Source organism: Natrix helvetica (assembly GCF_964273705.1).
Source record: "Natrix helvetica genome assembly, chromosome: 2".
Lineage (NCBI taxonomy): Eukaryota > Metazoa > Chordata > Lepidosauria > Squamata > Natricidae > Natrix > Natrix helvetica.
Window position 1 is genome coordinate 73,900,233 of NC_138552.1, and position 17,925 is coordinate 73,918,157.

Consider the following 17,925-nt stretch of genomic DNA (forward strand, 5'->3'; position numbering starts at 1 on the left):
TCTGAGTTAGTTTCTTTGACAGGATAGGGTTCTTTCTGGCCCATAGTCTTGCTGACTGCCTTTGTGGACACTTGCAGTGGAGGGAAGGTTAGCTCTTTGACTTGTGTGGCCCGTGATAGCTGCCTCTCTTTGTTTTTATGTGACTCTTTCAGCTGAATCCTTCAGGCTGATAATCCTTTCCATCTTCTACATCTGAGCTGGCCCTGACAATCATGACAACTAGAGTTTACAACCAACTAAGATTAATCCAACAATAGACAATATTTGGTGATGAGAAACATGTACAAAAAGAACAAGAGAAACAGGAATATGTTTTCTTAATTTTGGGTGCTACCCTGAGGCTGAGAAAAGAGTGATGGTTTTGAACAATGCCAGGAGAAAATGAGGCAAAGCCTACACTATCAATGCTTCTCTTTAATCCACTAAGCCACGAATGATGGCTGCAAGATTACGATGGCCTGGGCCTGAATAGACCAAACCAAGAACTTACATAGAAGGGGGGAAAATCGCTCTGTAAATACAGTTTTGTCTGTCTATTTCTTTCTGTAAAGCTTCATCGTATTAGAAGGAAAAACTCAGAGGGTGCAAATGAGTGTTTATTGCTTGAGTCTAATAGACATTCTGAACAATAAAATCACTCCCTCATGTTTGCTCTTCCATAAAGTGCTACATCCATGGAATTGTTGAGGCCAGTAATTTGAAGCAGCTTTTCAAATTGAAGACCCAAATGACTTTTTAGGGTTTATCTATTTCCCCCAGGCTCTTTGTAAGACTTCAATCTTACTCATGGCCATGCATTGTTTAATATATTGCCATATATTTGACATCCCAGCTTATGGTGAGGTTGGAAACCTTTTTAAAACTTCTCTGCTCCTACTGGATTTCCTTAACTATTTTATTATGTTTTTTTTTTCGTTTACAACTGATATAGGCACAGTTAATTGCGCAGTCCATTGGCCAGGCATTCAGTGTGGCATACCAGGAATTCTTAAGGGCAAATGGAATAAATCCTGAAGACCTGAGTCAGAAGGAGTACAGTGACCTCCTCAATACTCAAGATATGTACAATGATGATCTGATCCACTTCTCCAAGTCTGAAAACTGCAAAGATGTATGGATCTCTTTATTTGCAATACTTTTCAGCTAAGAATCCTCTCACCTAATTTTCGCAGCTAATTATAAAGCTTCTGTTAATGAGTGACTTCCTTCAATAACATACAGACTTTTATTTACTTTTAGAGTCTGCAAAAAACGTTATTTTCTCTCTTCTCCACTCTCCTTTTTTCATCTTTAAAAATGTTCACACTTTGGATTAACATGCTTTGCATTCTGTTGAAGACACAACTTTCCAATGTTTGACATACTGGGTGTCAGTGTGAAGTGGCAGTAGGGGAAAAAGCTAGTTATTTTATCAGCAATTTCTTTCCTGTTGATGTAAAATATTTGTAAGAAAAGTTATTTAAAAGTCTCCATACAACTGAAGCTGTTTTTAACGATAAAGTTTGAAACACTACACGTAGAAGAATAGCCAGTGTACCTGTAATTTGGAAATATTTATATTCAATTAAAATGCTAATATATTTACTTGCTTTATTTCCACTCAGCGGTTGCACACCATTTATATACTTTACTTTAGATACCGTATTTATCGGCGTATAACACGCACAGGCGTATAACACGCACCTTCATTTTAAGAGGGAAATTTCAGGAAAAAAAATTAAATTTCAAATAAAGAACTTTGAAGCAAAATAAGGGTAGCTCAGAACTTTTTTTTATTAACTTTTAGTTGGGAGTCCGGGGAGAGGAGAGATGGCTCATCCATTCTCTCCTCCTCTCACCCACACCCCGCTGTCTAAAGCGCTTCTTTTCGCCCGCCCGAGCTCTTCCGCGGGCGAAAGAAAGCGTTTTAGTCGGGTGTCGGGGAGAGGAGAGACAGCTCATCCATTCTCTCCTCCTCTCGCCCACACCCCGCTGAGTAGCGCTCCGTGATCCTTTTCTGTGCGCCTGGCGTTTAGGACATCCAGCTATCTATCTAAACGCCAGGCACACAGAAAAGGATCGCGGAGCGCTTCGCCCCAACAGCAGCTGCTTTTCTGTGTGCCTGGCGTTTAGATAGATAGCCGGATGTTTTAAACGCCAGGCACACAGAAAAGGATCGCGGAGCGCTTCGCCCCAACAGCAGCTGCTTTTCTGTGTGCCTGGCGTTTAGATAGATAGCCGGATGTTTTAAACGCCAGGCACACAGAAAAGGATTGCGGAGCGCTTCGCCCCAAAAGCAGCTGCTTTTCTGTGCGCCTGGCGTTTAAAACATCTGGCTATCTATCTAAACGTCAGGCACACAGAAAAGCAGCTGCTGTTGGGGCGAAGCGCTCCGCGATCCTTTTCTGTGTGCCTGGCGTTTAGATAGATAGCCGGATGTTTCAAACGCCAGGCACACAGAAAAGCAGCTGCTGTTGGGGATCGCAGAACGCGAACCGGCGAAGCGCGCTCAGGAAGGCGGGGTAATGGGGTCACGTGTGCTTGAGGCTGAGGCAGCCTCAGGCTACTGTAAAAACAGTATCGGCGTATAACACGCATACATCATTTGCCCCCTATTTTTCGGGGGGAAAAGTGCGTGTTATACGCCAATAAATACGGTACTTTTTATTAAAGTTTACTTTTTAAAAATGCTCATATTGCAGCTGTATGGGTAAGGCAAATGTGTTGCCAATTGGGGCTGCTTTGCAGGATTGCTACATTTCATAACAGAGAATTGTTTCTGAGAATTTGTTTTTGTTCTCTTCCATCCAGGTTTTCATTGAGAAGCAGAAAGGTGAAATTCTAGGCGTAGTGATTGTAGAATCCGGGTGGGGATCCATCTTGCCTACAGTTATCATTGCCAATATGATGCACGGGGGACCAGCAGAGAAATCTGGAAAGCTGAATATTGGAGACCAGATCATGTCGATCAATGGGACTAGTTTAGTTGGCCTACCACTCTCTACATGCCAGAGTATCATAAAGGTACAGAAAATGATTTTTTTTTAATTTAAAGCAGGATCCTGACTCTACTTAACCAACACCGGCTTTCTCAGTTTAGCAAGCTAATATTGGAATATGATAACTCAATATGTTAGAATTGGGGATAATAAAAGTTATTGACAGAAATAGTACTAACTATTCCCTTTATACAGTAAGTTAAAGCAATAGCCCACAAAAAAAAAACCCATAAGTGACTGCTACTATAAGATATCAAGAAGTGCCATCTTTTCATACATATACTGTGACGTTGTATACATGTAAAAGGCAGCTTTTGTATCATAAGACAGCAATACACATTTCATTACTTGTTCTCCTCGGCCCCCTGTGAATCTCTCATTCAGAGGCGAGGGGAAGAGGCCCTGGAAAGTGTGAAGAAAATATAATGGTGTTAGTGTATTTCTAAATGCTTCTGAATGATAAAAGATTTCTAGATTCCTTGATAAATAAAAGGGGGATATGATAATTTTTTTAGTCCTGTTAGCAGCAACAGCCAGGAAAATTAATTAAACCAACCTTGAGATATGGCTGTCATTATCATTACTGTCTTTATCAGGGTTAGCAGAGATCACTTCCCATGTTTATCTGCCCATCCAATCAGTTCAAATAGGTAAACTCCCTCCATGTCCTATGTTTATGAGATCTCCATCTGATGGCCCTTGGTCACAGAGATCTGATCCTTCCCTCTTTCAATTGAGATCCTTTAAAGCCATCTAACATAGAAGGAAGGCATGTGAGTGAAAGTGGCATCTGGAGTATACATAACTATATACTTTCTATTTTATTATGTTGATTTTGTTTTGTTTATTTCAGGGGTTCATTAATTTTGAAGGTGTTGCTTTCTATTTTATTCTGATATTGATTTTTATTTGTACTGAGCCTTCAAGAATAGGTGGCAGGAAAATAAAGGAAAAGAGTAAAATAAATTGTCAGAAATGGACGACGACAACTTCCCTAGACTGTAGCACCATTGTACAGATCTTACTGTTGGGCTGGAAGTTTTTCCTTAAATAGAACCTAGTTGTAGTTTAGCTTCCTTATTTCTGATCCTAGTTTCTGTGTTAAAGGAAAATAATTCTTGAACATCTTCCTTGTAGCATCCTGGTCTGTACTGAACACTGATATCATGTCTCTCTAGTCTTTTCTCCAGACCGATCCCAGATATCTCAACCTGTCCTCATAGAGCAATGACCTCAAGTTCCTGTAATGCCTTTGTTGCTCTTCTTTGAGTGTGTTATAATCTGTGGCAGTCCTAGGAAAATGTGTTGCCCAGAGTCATACACAATATTCCAGTGGTTTTGTGAATGTAGAAGGTAGAAGTGATTAAGGCTATTACATGGCTTTGATACAGAACATCTGATGAGCCCCAGAACTGTGTTAACTTTTCTAGAGCTGCTTCACACTGCTCTTATATTTAGCTTATGTTATGACCAGAGTCAAATCATTTTCCAATATAGTGATTTCCAAGACACAAGAGTTCCCTGTCTTCTGTGTGTGGTCTAAGTTTTTCTTTCCTATATGTAAGTAATAACTTATATTTCTCCTTTCTGAAGGGCATCTTTGTCCTCTCAGCTCAGTCTTCCAATCTGTCCGGATTAGACTGCAATCTCATTTTGTACCCTGACTGTTAGCCAGACCTCCAAATTTTATGTCATCTGAAAATGTGATATCCACCCATCAATCCAGGTCATCAATAAAATATTGAATAGTATTGGCCCCAATGGTTGTACTGCCCAACTCAATATAAGGGCATTAATTCATAGGTACTGAATGGCAGTAGTCTTCCACAACAACTCCAGTTTCTCTTGTAGTCTCTTGGGAAAATTAATTGCCTACCGTTTAACTGATACAGATATTATAATTATTTATTTTTGTATGCCTTGCTTTTATGTTAAGAATAAATTAAATGTAATGCTACCCAAATACTTTCTTAAAGTAGACTTGCCATATTAAGGTCTACTGCAGATTTCAAAAGAATAATGTGAAAATCCTGCTATCTTGTATTTCAGGGTTTAAAAACACAAGCCAGAGTGAAACTGAACATAGTGAGATGTCCTCCAGTAACTACTGTACTCATTAGAAGACCAGACCTCAGATACCAACTAGGCTTCAGTGTACAGAATGGCATAGTAAGTAATATTCAATATAATTTCTTATTCATAATCCTATTTATTGCAAACATTTTTAATGCTTCCAGTTAAAACATTGTCATGTAATGAGAATACTGAGCATGAATTATTATTATTATTATTATTATTATTATTATTATTATTATTATTATTATTATCATCATCATCATCATCATCATCATCATCATCATCATCTTTGGTGAGATTCACAGCCTTTGGGGCTGGTTGGTAGCCTAACAGCTCGAGTCCTAAACAAGGACCTAGGAACTGTTAACGTAACATCGGAGGGTATAAGTTGTTCCAAGTAGGGTGGTTTTTTGTAGAGTCAGAATGTTCAAGTCAGGTAAATTTAGAATTTTCAAATAGTAAGGTAGCCCTTTAGGTATTGCTCCAAGAGCTCCAATTACAATTGGGACAACACATGATTTCTTTTTCCACAGTCGCTCAACCTCAATTTGCAAGTCCCAGTATTTTGTGATTTTTTTCTTGCTGTTTATCTTCAATTCGTGCATCGCCAGGTATTGCAATGTCAATGAACCATACTTTTTTATTTTCAATTATTGTTATGTCAGGTATGTTGTAGGCCAAGTGCCTGTCAGTCTGGATTCTGAAGTCCCACAAGATTTTGTCTTTCTCATTCTCTAAAACCTCCTCAACCTGATGGTCCCAGTGGTTTTTGCTGTACTCAAATCCAAACTTTTGGCACAATTTCCAGTGAATAATCTTAGCAACGCGGTCATGGCATTGTAGGGAGTTAGTTTGTGAAATAATAATAATAACAATAATAACAATAACAATTATTATTATTATTATTATTATTATTATTATTATTATTATTATTATTATTATTATTATTATTATTATTATTATTATTATTATTATTTCATTCATTCAACTCAAGGAATGACCATACCTAATATTCCTGCCTCCTATTTTCCTCACACCAACAATCCTGTGAGGTGGGTTGGGCTGAGAGAGAGAGAGAGAAGTGCAAAAACACCCAACCAGCTTTCATGCCCAAGGCAAGATTAGAACTCACAGTCTCCTGATTTCTAGGCCAGCATTTTAATCACTGCATCAAATTGGCAATCATGCAAGTGCAAATTAATGCTTGGCCTTATTGAAGCATCTGCTATTACATCTTTTCAATGTTGTTGGTTTCTTATATCTTTCCAGATCTGTAGTCTTATGAGAGGAGGGATTGCAGAACGAGGAGGAGTCCGAGTGGGTCACCGAATTATTGAAATAAATGGACAAAGTGTTGTAGCAACACCTCATGAAAAGATTGTTCATGTTCTCTCAAATGCTGTTGGTGAGGTAAGAGCTGGGATCCATCAGTGCCCCATGAAAGCTTGGTTGGGCTGCATTATTGCTGCCACAAATTAAAATATTGGTGGGACACTCTTTAATACACATAGTAGTGTTATAAATTTTCCTGAGCCTGTTGTATTCTTTATAGTGCATATTTGATGGGTTCAGGATTATATCCCTTTCTTCCAAGCTGTTTCGAACTTATAAGCACCTAACAGTTATAAAATACTGTATATTCTCATAGACAAACTTAGAACTTTAGGTACCAAATTGCACCCAGAAAATTAGGTTCAGCTTATCCACAGATGGACTTATTAGCAAGTATATACCGTAATAGTTTTTATCCACAGATGGACTTACCCACTACGTATGATTATTCTAGCTGAGTGATAAGGTAACCAAATGAAAATTCTGTCTAGGAATTTGAACCTATTTAGTCTAATGTGCCCTTCACTACACCAGAAAGTCTTTGGTCTATCTGGATTCCAAATTTAAAGTCAATTACACTAATGCAACTGTCACCATTTTCTCTTTCAATTGTTTACGAACTAGGAGAAAAGGACATGAAAAATGACCGAAACTATTTTTTTAAAATTAGACGCATAATGTACATCAAACCCTTTTGTGATAAGTATAATATTTTGGCACATTTGTTTAATTGGGTTCTGTATTTAGTTTTAGGCTTGTGTGGAGAACAGTTCACATTTTAAGTCATGTACCGTATTTTTCGGAATATAAGACACACCTAGCTTTTGGGGAGGAAAACAAAGGGGGGGAAATCTGCCTCTGCCTCCCAGCAATTTGCCTTCTTGCAGCAAACGGCTGTTTCAGTTTCAGGACAGCCTGATTAGCCCAAGCAGCTGATTATCGGTTGGATCGGCCTCCCGACGATCAGCTGTTTAGGCTGCAGGGATTTCCATAGCCGATTGCCACCACTGCACGCCCCATTTTCGGCCTCTGCATCCCATTTTCAGCCTCTGCATGCCCTGCTTTCAGCCTCCGCATACTCCATTTTCTGCCCATTCCGGGTGCGGGAATCGGAATGGGCAGAAAATGGGGAGTGCAGAGGCCAAAAACGGGGCGCACAAAGACCAATAGGCAATGGCAATCCATGCAGCCTGAAACAGCTGATGGTCAGTAGGCCGATCCAACCGACAATCAGCTGCTTGCATTAATCAGGCTGTGCTGAAACTGAAACGGTCTGTTTGCTGTTTGCTACAAGGAGGCAAATTGCTGGGAGGCAGAGGCGAAAGGGTAGGGGCCGGCGGGGCTACATTTGGTGTACAAATGTACGGCACACCCAAATTTTCACCCTCTTTTAGGGTGGGGAACAGTGCGACTTATATTCCTAAAAATACAGTAGGTGGTCCTTAGTTAACAGCCACTCAGTTGAAATTTCACTTAGTTGAAATTTACAATGCTGGTAGTTAGGGCTAGATCTCGTAGTTACAGCTAGAGTCCCCACAGTCACATGATCACAATTTGACAATCTTCCTTGCCAGCTTCCAAAAAACAAACTCAGTGGGGTGGCTGGCAAGAAGTCAGAAGTCACAATTATAACAGAATAACAGCTTCCATTATATAGAAGGGAAAATGATCTCCCTGCTCCTCCCCTGCATGTTGCACAGATATTTTTAGTTATTTTCTCATTTAACTTTACATCCAATGATTTAGTAGACTGATTCCTGAAATGGACATATAGACATGTATTTTGCATTAAAATTTGAGTTGCTGTTTAATATCTCGTTTTAAAATATATGCATACATTTAGCATTAATCTAATTATTGAACGGAACTTTTATTTATAGGCTTATACTAATATGTTAGCTAACGGATGATATTATACATTGTGTATTGCTATTGAACGTATCAATCTCTTTCAAATGCCTTTTGAATGGCGAGTACTGAAGCTATTCTACTCTTGACCCAATGCAAATGCCCCAGTCCCTTTGATTATTCTGGATGGACTATCAACTGAATAGTCCTTCTTTCTTCCAGATTCATATGAAGACTATGCCAGCTGCCATGTACAGACTCTTGACTGCCCAGGAACAACCAGTTTACATCTGAAGCTGACTCTTCCAGCGTGCATGGAGGATGTTCCTTCTCATTAGTGGTGGTGTTTTCTTGGGCTGCGTTTTGATGTCTGCAGCAGCATATCTCTTGCTCCTTTCTTACCTTTGATCATTCCGTTGGGTATCAGATGGCATTTTTGGTTGCACCTTTTTACAACTAGTTTTATGTAACTAAGAATCTCTACTATACACATGCATGCACTTCTTCAAGCTATGTCATTTATGTTTTGTGGCTCTTAACGATAGAAAACACAAGTATCTTACATAAAAATAAAGTAAAAAGCTCTTCTCACCGAATAAGACAGATTGCAGGGTAACGTTCTCTATTTATGAAAACAGACAGGGTGTTGATCAATTTCTCTTATAAACTTGCTGTGCCAAAAGTAGGAAAGCAACATTACAATTTTACCCTAAACAAATAATTAAATATAGTTTGAAGGAAACACTGATTTCCTTACGTAATTAAAAATTTATGTAATGGAAATCGATTACTAAACAATGGTGTTTAGCTTTTGCTGATAAACCTCCAAACTTAAAGGTGTATTGTCTATGGGAGATATCATTTTACAATTTTTCCCCTTGAGTTAAAAAACTTTCCTCATATTCCTGAAAAGTCATTTATTTCTTGAATATAACACAATTTTTTAAAAATGACTTTTCTAATTCCTGCTTTCTTTCCAAGATAAATGATTCATTCGAAATATCCAAGAAACCAGAATGTGGGTATGAGGAAAATGTTTTGCCAGACTTTCTATTTTTTTCCATTGTAGGCATCCATGGGTTAATAAGCTGTCACATTTTAAGTGCTTGCTTGTCACAGTACTACTTCTCTTTGTTCTGAGCCAATTTTAATTTTAACATATCTTGGTATAAAAATCTTGAATTTATTTATTTTTATGAGTTTTCTTTCATTCTGGACCATAATTATGTAAGGGAAAAAAAACTTAATTTATTTTGTTATATATACATATATATATATACACACACACCTATATAAAATAGATGAAAAGTTATTCCTACTCTATGTGATGCTAAAAAGATTGTGTTCAGTTAATTATTGTAGACACTTGTGAAATGAAAGAATATTGCAAAAAGTTTGATCATGATAGCTAAAATCAAGGCCAGTAGACTGTAATGTTTGTAGTAAAACTATAGAGTGAGAACACAAAAGTTTAGGTCCTGTGGCAGCTTACACAATTATAAATTTAGCACAGTATTTTTGAATAGTGCAGATAAATGTTTATTCACAATACATACCTTGAACTTTAAAGTAATCTACAATTGTTTGCTTTGATATGACAAACAGACATGTTTTATCTTTCCGAAAAGTGTTTGGTATTTGTATGGGACATAAGAAAGAAAATAGAAAATAAGAGTAATAAAGTGGAAAGGTGGCCGCCCAGATTTACATCCAGAGCAACACATGTGTGCCAAGGGAAGGACCTGGGTGTATGCATGTTGCATGGATGTGCACTCTGCACACATGTTGCAAAGATATGTAATGATCGGGTCTTTGGGATTCAGTGCCCTGCATGGGTGTTAGATGTAAATGCATGTAGATCCCACCCTTTTCCAGAAATGTAAAAGTACTGGGAAGCTGAGAGTTTGGTAGTACAATAGAACAGTGAGTGATTTAACAGAAAACTGTGGCCTACAGGGCATAGTGTTATTAAAGTTCTCTATGCCCCAATCACACACATATGCAGAAGCATAGCAACAAGACTGGAGTGTTAATTTCCTTTCTTCAAAAGAATTGTACACCATCACATCATATTGCCTATAGAGTATTACTGCAACGATATACAATGCTAAATAAAACTTCATTTCCACCAGTCCAAGTCTGCCATCCAGTCCTATCTATCGTAGTACATTTCAACTCGCTGAAATCTGCATTAGACTGAGATGCAAATTTGGGGTCAGTGAGCTACTTAATGCTATTGCTTTACTGAAATGAAATGGCTATAGCTCAGGTCAACAAACTAGATGTGAGATCACTAAGTGCTGCAAATAAAAGTACAAGATATATATAAAGTTGTAATTTTTTTCAAAGCAAAGCAAAATAAAATATATTACATTCAGCTCTTGGATTTTGGACATTTAACTAAATTCACCTATTGTATTTATTTAGCTGTGAAAAGAAAATGCATATTTCTGCATTTGTATATATGTACATATATACACATACACACTATACATACGTACTATATATTCATTTGTCCTAAAATTGGACTTTTTTTCATCCTACTGTTTTGCTTTTTTCTACGTGTAAGGTAGGGCGAATTTTTCACTTTTGAAATAGAGAAATGTAGCTGGAGAAATGTGAAGTTGTATGGATTAGATGAAAAATGGCATACACTACATAAAGTCCGAGTAAAAAAATGTATTGAATGTGATTATTCAGTAAAATTACCTTGTTGTGAAATAGACATACCAAGCTGTGGAATCATCAGTTTTCCAATATATATTACAGGTTTGTAATATATATTACAAACATATAATGCATATTATAAATATATAATACATATATTTATATGTAGACTATATGAGACATCCTCCATTCAGAAACAAGCAAGTTGAACTTTTTTGATGGTGAGCTGCTTTACAAAATATTGCAATTATTTGTAAAGACTGTCTGTCAGCATGTATTATTGTGATCAGCACAGGAATAGTAACACACTGCTCACAACTCCCACCTACAACCTGAAAGTTACAAATAGCCTATTTTTTTTTCCATTAAAGAAAGACCATAATTAATTTTCTTCGTGATCCCTACAATCAAGAAAAATGCCCTCCATTCTAAGTTAAAAAGAACCAAATCTTTTCTTCAACATTGGCTCTTAAAATAGGTTTGTTCTATTTTAGGTATACCCAAGAGCCTTCCTGATAAGACATATTAAGAATGTAAGATACAAGCAGGATTGATACGTTTTAAAGAAATGAAACAAATGCTTGTGCAAGCTTCAACATGTCCTTAACTTGAATTCCCAGTATGTTTTTCTAGGTCTAGGACAGCCAGAGAGAGTCCTGTTCAAAAAGTCTAGTATTGGGGCTTTCTCTGTTCTTTCATTTTGTAATCAACTCAGAATCTCCAAAGAATATTTTAAGAATAATACGGATTAGAAGTTAAGAATTCACTGAAAATGGATGTTTTAAATAGTTGATATGGGAAGATTCTCTGTGATCAAAGGAACTATTTATTTTATATCATTCCAGTCTGCAAAAAATCCAGGAAAATGTAGTAGCAACCTTTAATTTCAACGGGTTTACAATAAAAGTTTAGGTTGCCTCAGATTTACCATTTTTCTATGTGCATTTTAATAATTTAATTTTAAGGCAGACAGTAAGTTATTTTTTTATTTTAGGAATAAAAGAAATGTGTTCAAACAGGGAAAATATGCATGTGTGGATGTGTGTAATCTTTGGACCGCCTATGATGGTTAGAAATTGGCGTACCATTTTACAATAGTTCAGCTACTGAATGGGTGAATTAAGTTGGTGGCGGCAGTATTTTTTCTCCTGATCTACTCTATTTAATTTAATGAAATTTGGGGAATAGCTTCTCATTTTGAAATAAGATTTACACATGCTCGTATAGGTGAACAAACAAGAAAGATACTATGCACTTGTGTAGGCCTTGACGGTTGATACTGTACCATTTATTGATTGGAAGTTTTGGGATATTTTTGTCACAGGTCTTTTGAACCCCTTTATTTATTTATTTATTTATTTATTTATTTATTTATTTAATTAATTAATTAATTAATTTACTTAATTTATATACTGCGCATCTTGCCAAGAGGCAACTCTAGGCAACTTACAAGTAAAACTAAATAAAACATTGAATATCAAAAATAAATATTAGCATTTAAAATTAACAAAGATGGCAAAGAAGGGAGCAAGATGCACATGGGATGGAGGTGGGGGTCTTAGTCCATTAGCCACCTCCTGTATAATACACCCCCCTCTCTTAAGGGGCTCCAGGCTAATTGGCAGAAGCATGTTTCCAAGCCCTTTCTGAAGGTCAAAAAGATGGGTGCAAATCACACCTTGGGGAGCACAATGTTCTCCAGAGTGTGGGAGCCACAACAGAAAAAGCACTTCTGGACCCTGGCAGCTGGAATTCCTTGACCAATGGGGTCTTCAGCTTGCCCCTTCTGCCAATGCAGGTGGCCAATCTCAAACTATGTCTCATGCCATAAAGAGCTTCAAAGGTGCTAATGAATGCCTTGAATTGGACCCTGTACCAAACTGGCAACCAGTGTTACAGCAGTGTAATATGGGCTACTCTAGGCACCCCAAGAACTATCTGTACAGTTTCATTCTGCACCAGCTGTAGTTTCCAAATACTCTTCAAGAGTAGCCCCATGTAGCACGTTGCAATAGTCCATATATGAGATGACACAGCCTGAGTGACTGAGCACAGGAACTCGCAATCCAGGAAAGGGCGCAACTGAACACAACATAAAGTTGCCACACAAAATTGTCTCCTAGCCACGACTACCACCTGCTCTTTGATCAGGATCAGTTCAGGAGTACCCCCAAGTTGTACAGCAGGTCAGCCCTACAGCGCCTCACAAAGGTGCAGCCATGAACTGGAGCTCTCACTCCCTATCAACAGCAAATGTGGTGTGGCCTTGGAGAAATGAGCCAAACCAGCGCAAGACTCTGCCACCCAGTCCCAGATCCTTCATCTGAGCCAAAAGGATACTATAGTTAATATTATTGAAGGCTGCTGAAAAATCAAGGAGAGCAAGGATGGATGCCCTATCCTCAACTTGCTTTTTGCCAGAGATCATCAAGTGTGACTAATGCTGTTTCTGTCCCATAACCGGCCCTGAAATCTGACTGGAAGGGGTTCAAATAGGTGGTTCTGTGGCAGCTTCAGGAACCTCTGAAGCTGCCCTCCAACCTTTTCTGCCACCTTCCCTAAAAAAGGAAGGTGACAGATTGGATGGCAACTATCCAGGTATGTGGGATCAAGAGACCAGGGGTGGGGGTGGGGACTTTGAGAAGTGGGTGGACCAGGGGATTCTTTGAAAAAAAATCCCTGGAATGTCCACTCCCCCAGTGAAGAATTCATTGCCTGAACCCATCTGGCAGTCACCATACTAAAAACGTTCACCAGCAAAAAAGGGCAGGGAATTGATTGGCAGGTGGTTGCATTGACAGCATCAAGGGCCCTGCCCCTTTGTCAGGTCCATCAGGATCAAACTGTTCCCAAATAGCTGAGTAAGAGCTTTGGCATCTCTAATGGACCTGCACCACACATGTATTCCAACTGGAAACAGATCTGAGGGACTCTGTGAGGGGTTCTACAAATTTTTCTGCACTGCCCTGAAAATAATCACCCAAGCCTTCCTGTCCTAGGAGGGCCTGGGGAACCTGAGCAGGGCCACACGGATGACACTGGATGCAATAAGAGCAAAGTAATTTGAGGCGGGGAGAGTACTCACCCCACCTTCTGCATAATGTGTTTGGTTTGCACTAGCTCATTCAAATGATAAAGCAAGAACTGGAAAAAACTGGGAAGTACATTCCATACACTTGTCACAAGTCTCTAAAATCACATTCCGCAACAGGCATTATCTCTTCCAAACAGCTTGCTATAACAATACTGTGCTTCTCCAGCTACTGGTAAAGGAGTCCCTGTGGATTTTACTCCGCTAGTCGTTGCCTACTATAGGATGCAGTGCTCATCTTCGTTTCAAGGCCATTGATCCAGCGCTGTCTGAAGACATTTCTGGTCTTGTGATGTGACGTGACAGAATGCTGTTACCTTCCCACCATAGTGTACTTATTTATCTACTTGCATACTTTCAAACTGCTAGGCTGGTAGGAGCTGGGGTGAGGATGGGAACACACCCCGTCACTTGGCGCTTGTGTCTCAAACAGGGTGGATAAAAATCGCTGATTTAAAAATAAATTTTGATTTTTAAATTTTAAATATGATTTTTAAATTTTTTTATCAAATTTATTTTAATAAAATGCTTTTGGAGTAAAAAAAAATGGAGCTTAGTTATGTAGCATGAGGTTGTATATTCTGCAATATTTACATTTTTGGTACACTCATTCAGTGAATCCAAGTCTGCTAGCTAAATAGGAAACCTTCATTTTGTTTGCAAATAATATTAAAGATTCTAACTACCAGCAAGAATGAGTCATTATATTTAAAGAGCATCTGTCATTTCAGATCCATCATGGCAGTGGCTGTTAGCAGGCCATCCACTCACCTGCTGCCCACCACGTCCCTCACCTTGTTGTGTCACTGCCCCATCACCAGCCATACCAATAAAGTGAATGGGACTGTCAGTGAGTCAACAGCGGGTCAGAGGAGGAGCCGCTGCGGGACAGAGCTGACCGTTGCTCTTTAAAAATTACAATTTAAATTGTGTTGATTTAAATCAAATCTTTTTACCAGTGATTTAAGTCAACTAGATTGAAATCAAATCCACCCTGGTCTCAAACCTGGGCAGCTGGCTGACAAGCCCAGCATCTAAACCACTGAGCCATCGTGCCACCCTACAGCTATTGGAAAGATTTGCAATTTAGCAGTGTTCTCGTCAGAAAAATCTATAAATGCTATATCATATAATCTTAAAATATTAAAAAGGGGGAAATACCACCTAACAATTCCTTGTACCAATTCCTATGAAATGCAGCATGCCTCTTCCTTTAAAATATGGCTGTTTTCAATCGATACTGCTCAAAAATAGGGTTGAGTGAAAAGGGAGGTCTCCAATATTTTAAGCTGGCAGGTCTGATGCACGAGAAGCTCTGCCATGTTTTCAGCATCCATTCTTTTCACTTCATTTGGTCAGAAGTTACTTGATAAAAGATTGTGCTGCTATTGTGTGTGAGCTGAAACCCTGCTACAAATGCACTAGTGAGAAGGAAAATAAGGAATTTCTTCACAGCTTCATGAAAGCCAGTGAAAAACAGACCCAGAAACCAAGCATCAGGCCACAGAATATCATCAATAAGCTTTACCATACCCATACCCAAATTAAAACCGATGGCTTTGGCAGGAAAAGTTCATGCTTCTCATTTGTTTGGAATGCAGATGGATATTTAAAGGATTTCTTGAAACCTTACACTATCAACTTTACCTCACAACCATCAACATCACTATCAACTTTACCTCATAACTCTCTCAGATCATCATGGTTCCAATTTGGGATTGGCCACACACCAGATATAATGTAACAATGGCAATGTGAACTAGTGGAGGATTTAACATTGTCCCCATCATGATCAGATCACGTCCTGGTGTCTTCGAGGCTCTCTTATGCCATTCTCTTCCATGGGGAGGCCAGACCCATTTGACCCCAGTGAGTAATGGATCTGAATGGATTCCAGAGGGAACCGGGGGATATCCTGGAGGGTTTGCAGCATGGCCCTGGCAAAAACCAGCATAGTGACCTGGAATCAAATGGTGAGAAAGGTTTTGGACAGGATCGTGCCTGAGACTTCTCTTGACCCATCATTCCTGACTCCATGGTTCACGGAGAAGCTGCAAGTTCGGAAAAGGGTTAAGAGATGCCAGGACATAGATTGCACTGCTGTTCCAAGAACTGTACAGGCTTCCAAATGCAATTCAAGATGTTATCACCTTTAAGCCCTACAAGGCATGAGTCCTAGCTACTTGAGCTGTCCCATCCAAATGGGATTGGCCTGCCCCACCTGTGCTGGCAGAGAAGACTTACTATGTATCCCATCGGTCAGGGTATTCAGAAGAGCCTTCTCTGCCATGGTTTCTGTCCTTTGGAACATTTTATTGAGATGTGATTGGCTCCCATCGTCCCGGTGAAATTGGCTTTCACCCTCCTGATCTTCTGCGACAAGCTGAAGACTTGGCTCTGCAGAGAGTCGACAGAAAGTTCTCCAGCTTGACAGACATGGGTGGTGTGGGCTCTTAAGAGTCTCACATGAACCCTGTCTGACAATCCAATTCCGAGATTCTTTTGAATCTGAATGCCCACTGGAGGTGGGGGAGAAGAAGGGCAGTGTCTCATCAGACCCTGGGAGAAGCAACAGATCCCTCGTGGGTTAGAGATTTGCCTATGAATCAGAGTCGGGGCGGCAGTCATCATGGCTGACAAGATGCTGGCTTTTTGTCAAGCAAATGAAGCAGGTGGGGACCAGGAGAGATGATAGGCCTGGTAAAAGAATTTATCTAACCCACAACTATAAATTAAATTTATAGTTGGGGCTGATTGGAACTGCTGGCTGGAAGCGGGGAAGCAGAGAGACAAAGAGGAGTTGGCAGTGGCCCTTTAACTCCATTTCATATGTCCATAAACCAAAATAGTAATAATACATTCTGGATTAGTGCGCTTGAAATTGTTATTTTATTTATTTCAAAATGACGAGTTTAGTTCAATGTAATAACTGTCTTGCACCTGTCTTTCGCAGTACTCTTTTCAAATTTGGATACTGTCCCCTTTGTAAACAAATTACTAGTCTACATAGACAGATTACCTATCTAGAATCTCTAATCTGTGCTCTCCAGTCAGAAATTAGGTGTCCAATTCGGCCATTCCACTCTATGGAGATGCCACGTTATCAGCCCCCCCTACCGCAAAGATCCTGCAGGAGAAGAGCAGTATGGACAACTGTGGGATCTGGCTGGGTGAGAGCTGTGAACCATAAACACAAAGCTTTTGCTGTGACCCAGCATAACAGATATAGCACCCTTGCTGACCCTAATGGGGACACTAAAGAGACAGGTCAAGGTAGTTGTGATAATGATGACTCAAATAAGCAGGGGATCGTGGTCCAAAATGAAGAACTTACTTTGGAAAGGCGAAATGGGAACCAGGTATCACACATCAGTCGCACAAGAAGAGCAAGGTATGCAAAAAGAGAAGTCACCTTCTGGTTGGTGATTCAATCATAAGGGATGTAAATTTAGGAAAGGATATGTAGGTTTTAAAAGAGGTCAGGTGTCTGCCAAGTGCCACTGCCAGCAGAGACAAGAGGCGCATTCTTAAGATAGTCAAGAATGCAAGTAAGGACTGTGATGTTGATGCTATTGTACATCTTGGCACAAATGATCTGTTCCAAAAAGATGTACTTTCTGTGAAGAATGATTTCCAGAGCTTGGGTATGAACTTAGTAGTATAGGTTGTAGGCATATCTTTTCAGAGATTTTACCAGTATATAAGGAACAAAAAGGGAAGGGCCAGTGTGTAGCAGAGTTTAATGTGCGGCTAAAGAAGTGGTGTAAAAGGGAAGGCTTTGGTTTTATTAGTCATGATGTCTGCAGCTGGTTCAATGAAAAACTGTACAAAAGAGATGGTTTGCACCCATCCAAGAAAGGGACTGAGTTACTTGGCATTAAATTCACAGATTTTCTGGATAAACGTTTAAACTGAACAGCGGGGACAGAGAAT

General features: G+C 39.2%; 1 protein-coding gene across 4 annotated transcripts in view; it reads left to right on the top strand.

The window, feature by feature from the left end:
• The window catches only part of APBA1 (amyloid beta precursor protein binding family A member 1), a 108,219-nt gene extending 95,967 nt beyond the window's left edge, over positions 1–12,252 (top strand). For all 4 annotated transcript variants that reach the window (XM_081940630.1, XM_081940632.1, XM_081940633.1 and 1 more), the window contains 5 exons: positions 932–1,111; positions 2,791–3,003; positions 5,028–5,147; positions 6,324–6,464; positions 8,457–12,252. In XM_081940630.1, coding sequence (XP_081796756.1) covers positions 932–1,111; positions 2,791–3,003; positions 5,028–5,147; positions 6,324–6,464; positions 8,457–8,528 — 726 coding nt within the window. In that variant the 3' untranslated portion in view covers positions 8,529–12,252. The remainder of the gene's footprint in view (positions 1–931; positions 1,112–2,790; positions 3,004–5,027; positions 5,148–6,323; positions 6,465–8,456) is intronic.
• Positions 12,253–17,925: the final 5,673 nt, after the last annotated feature.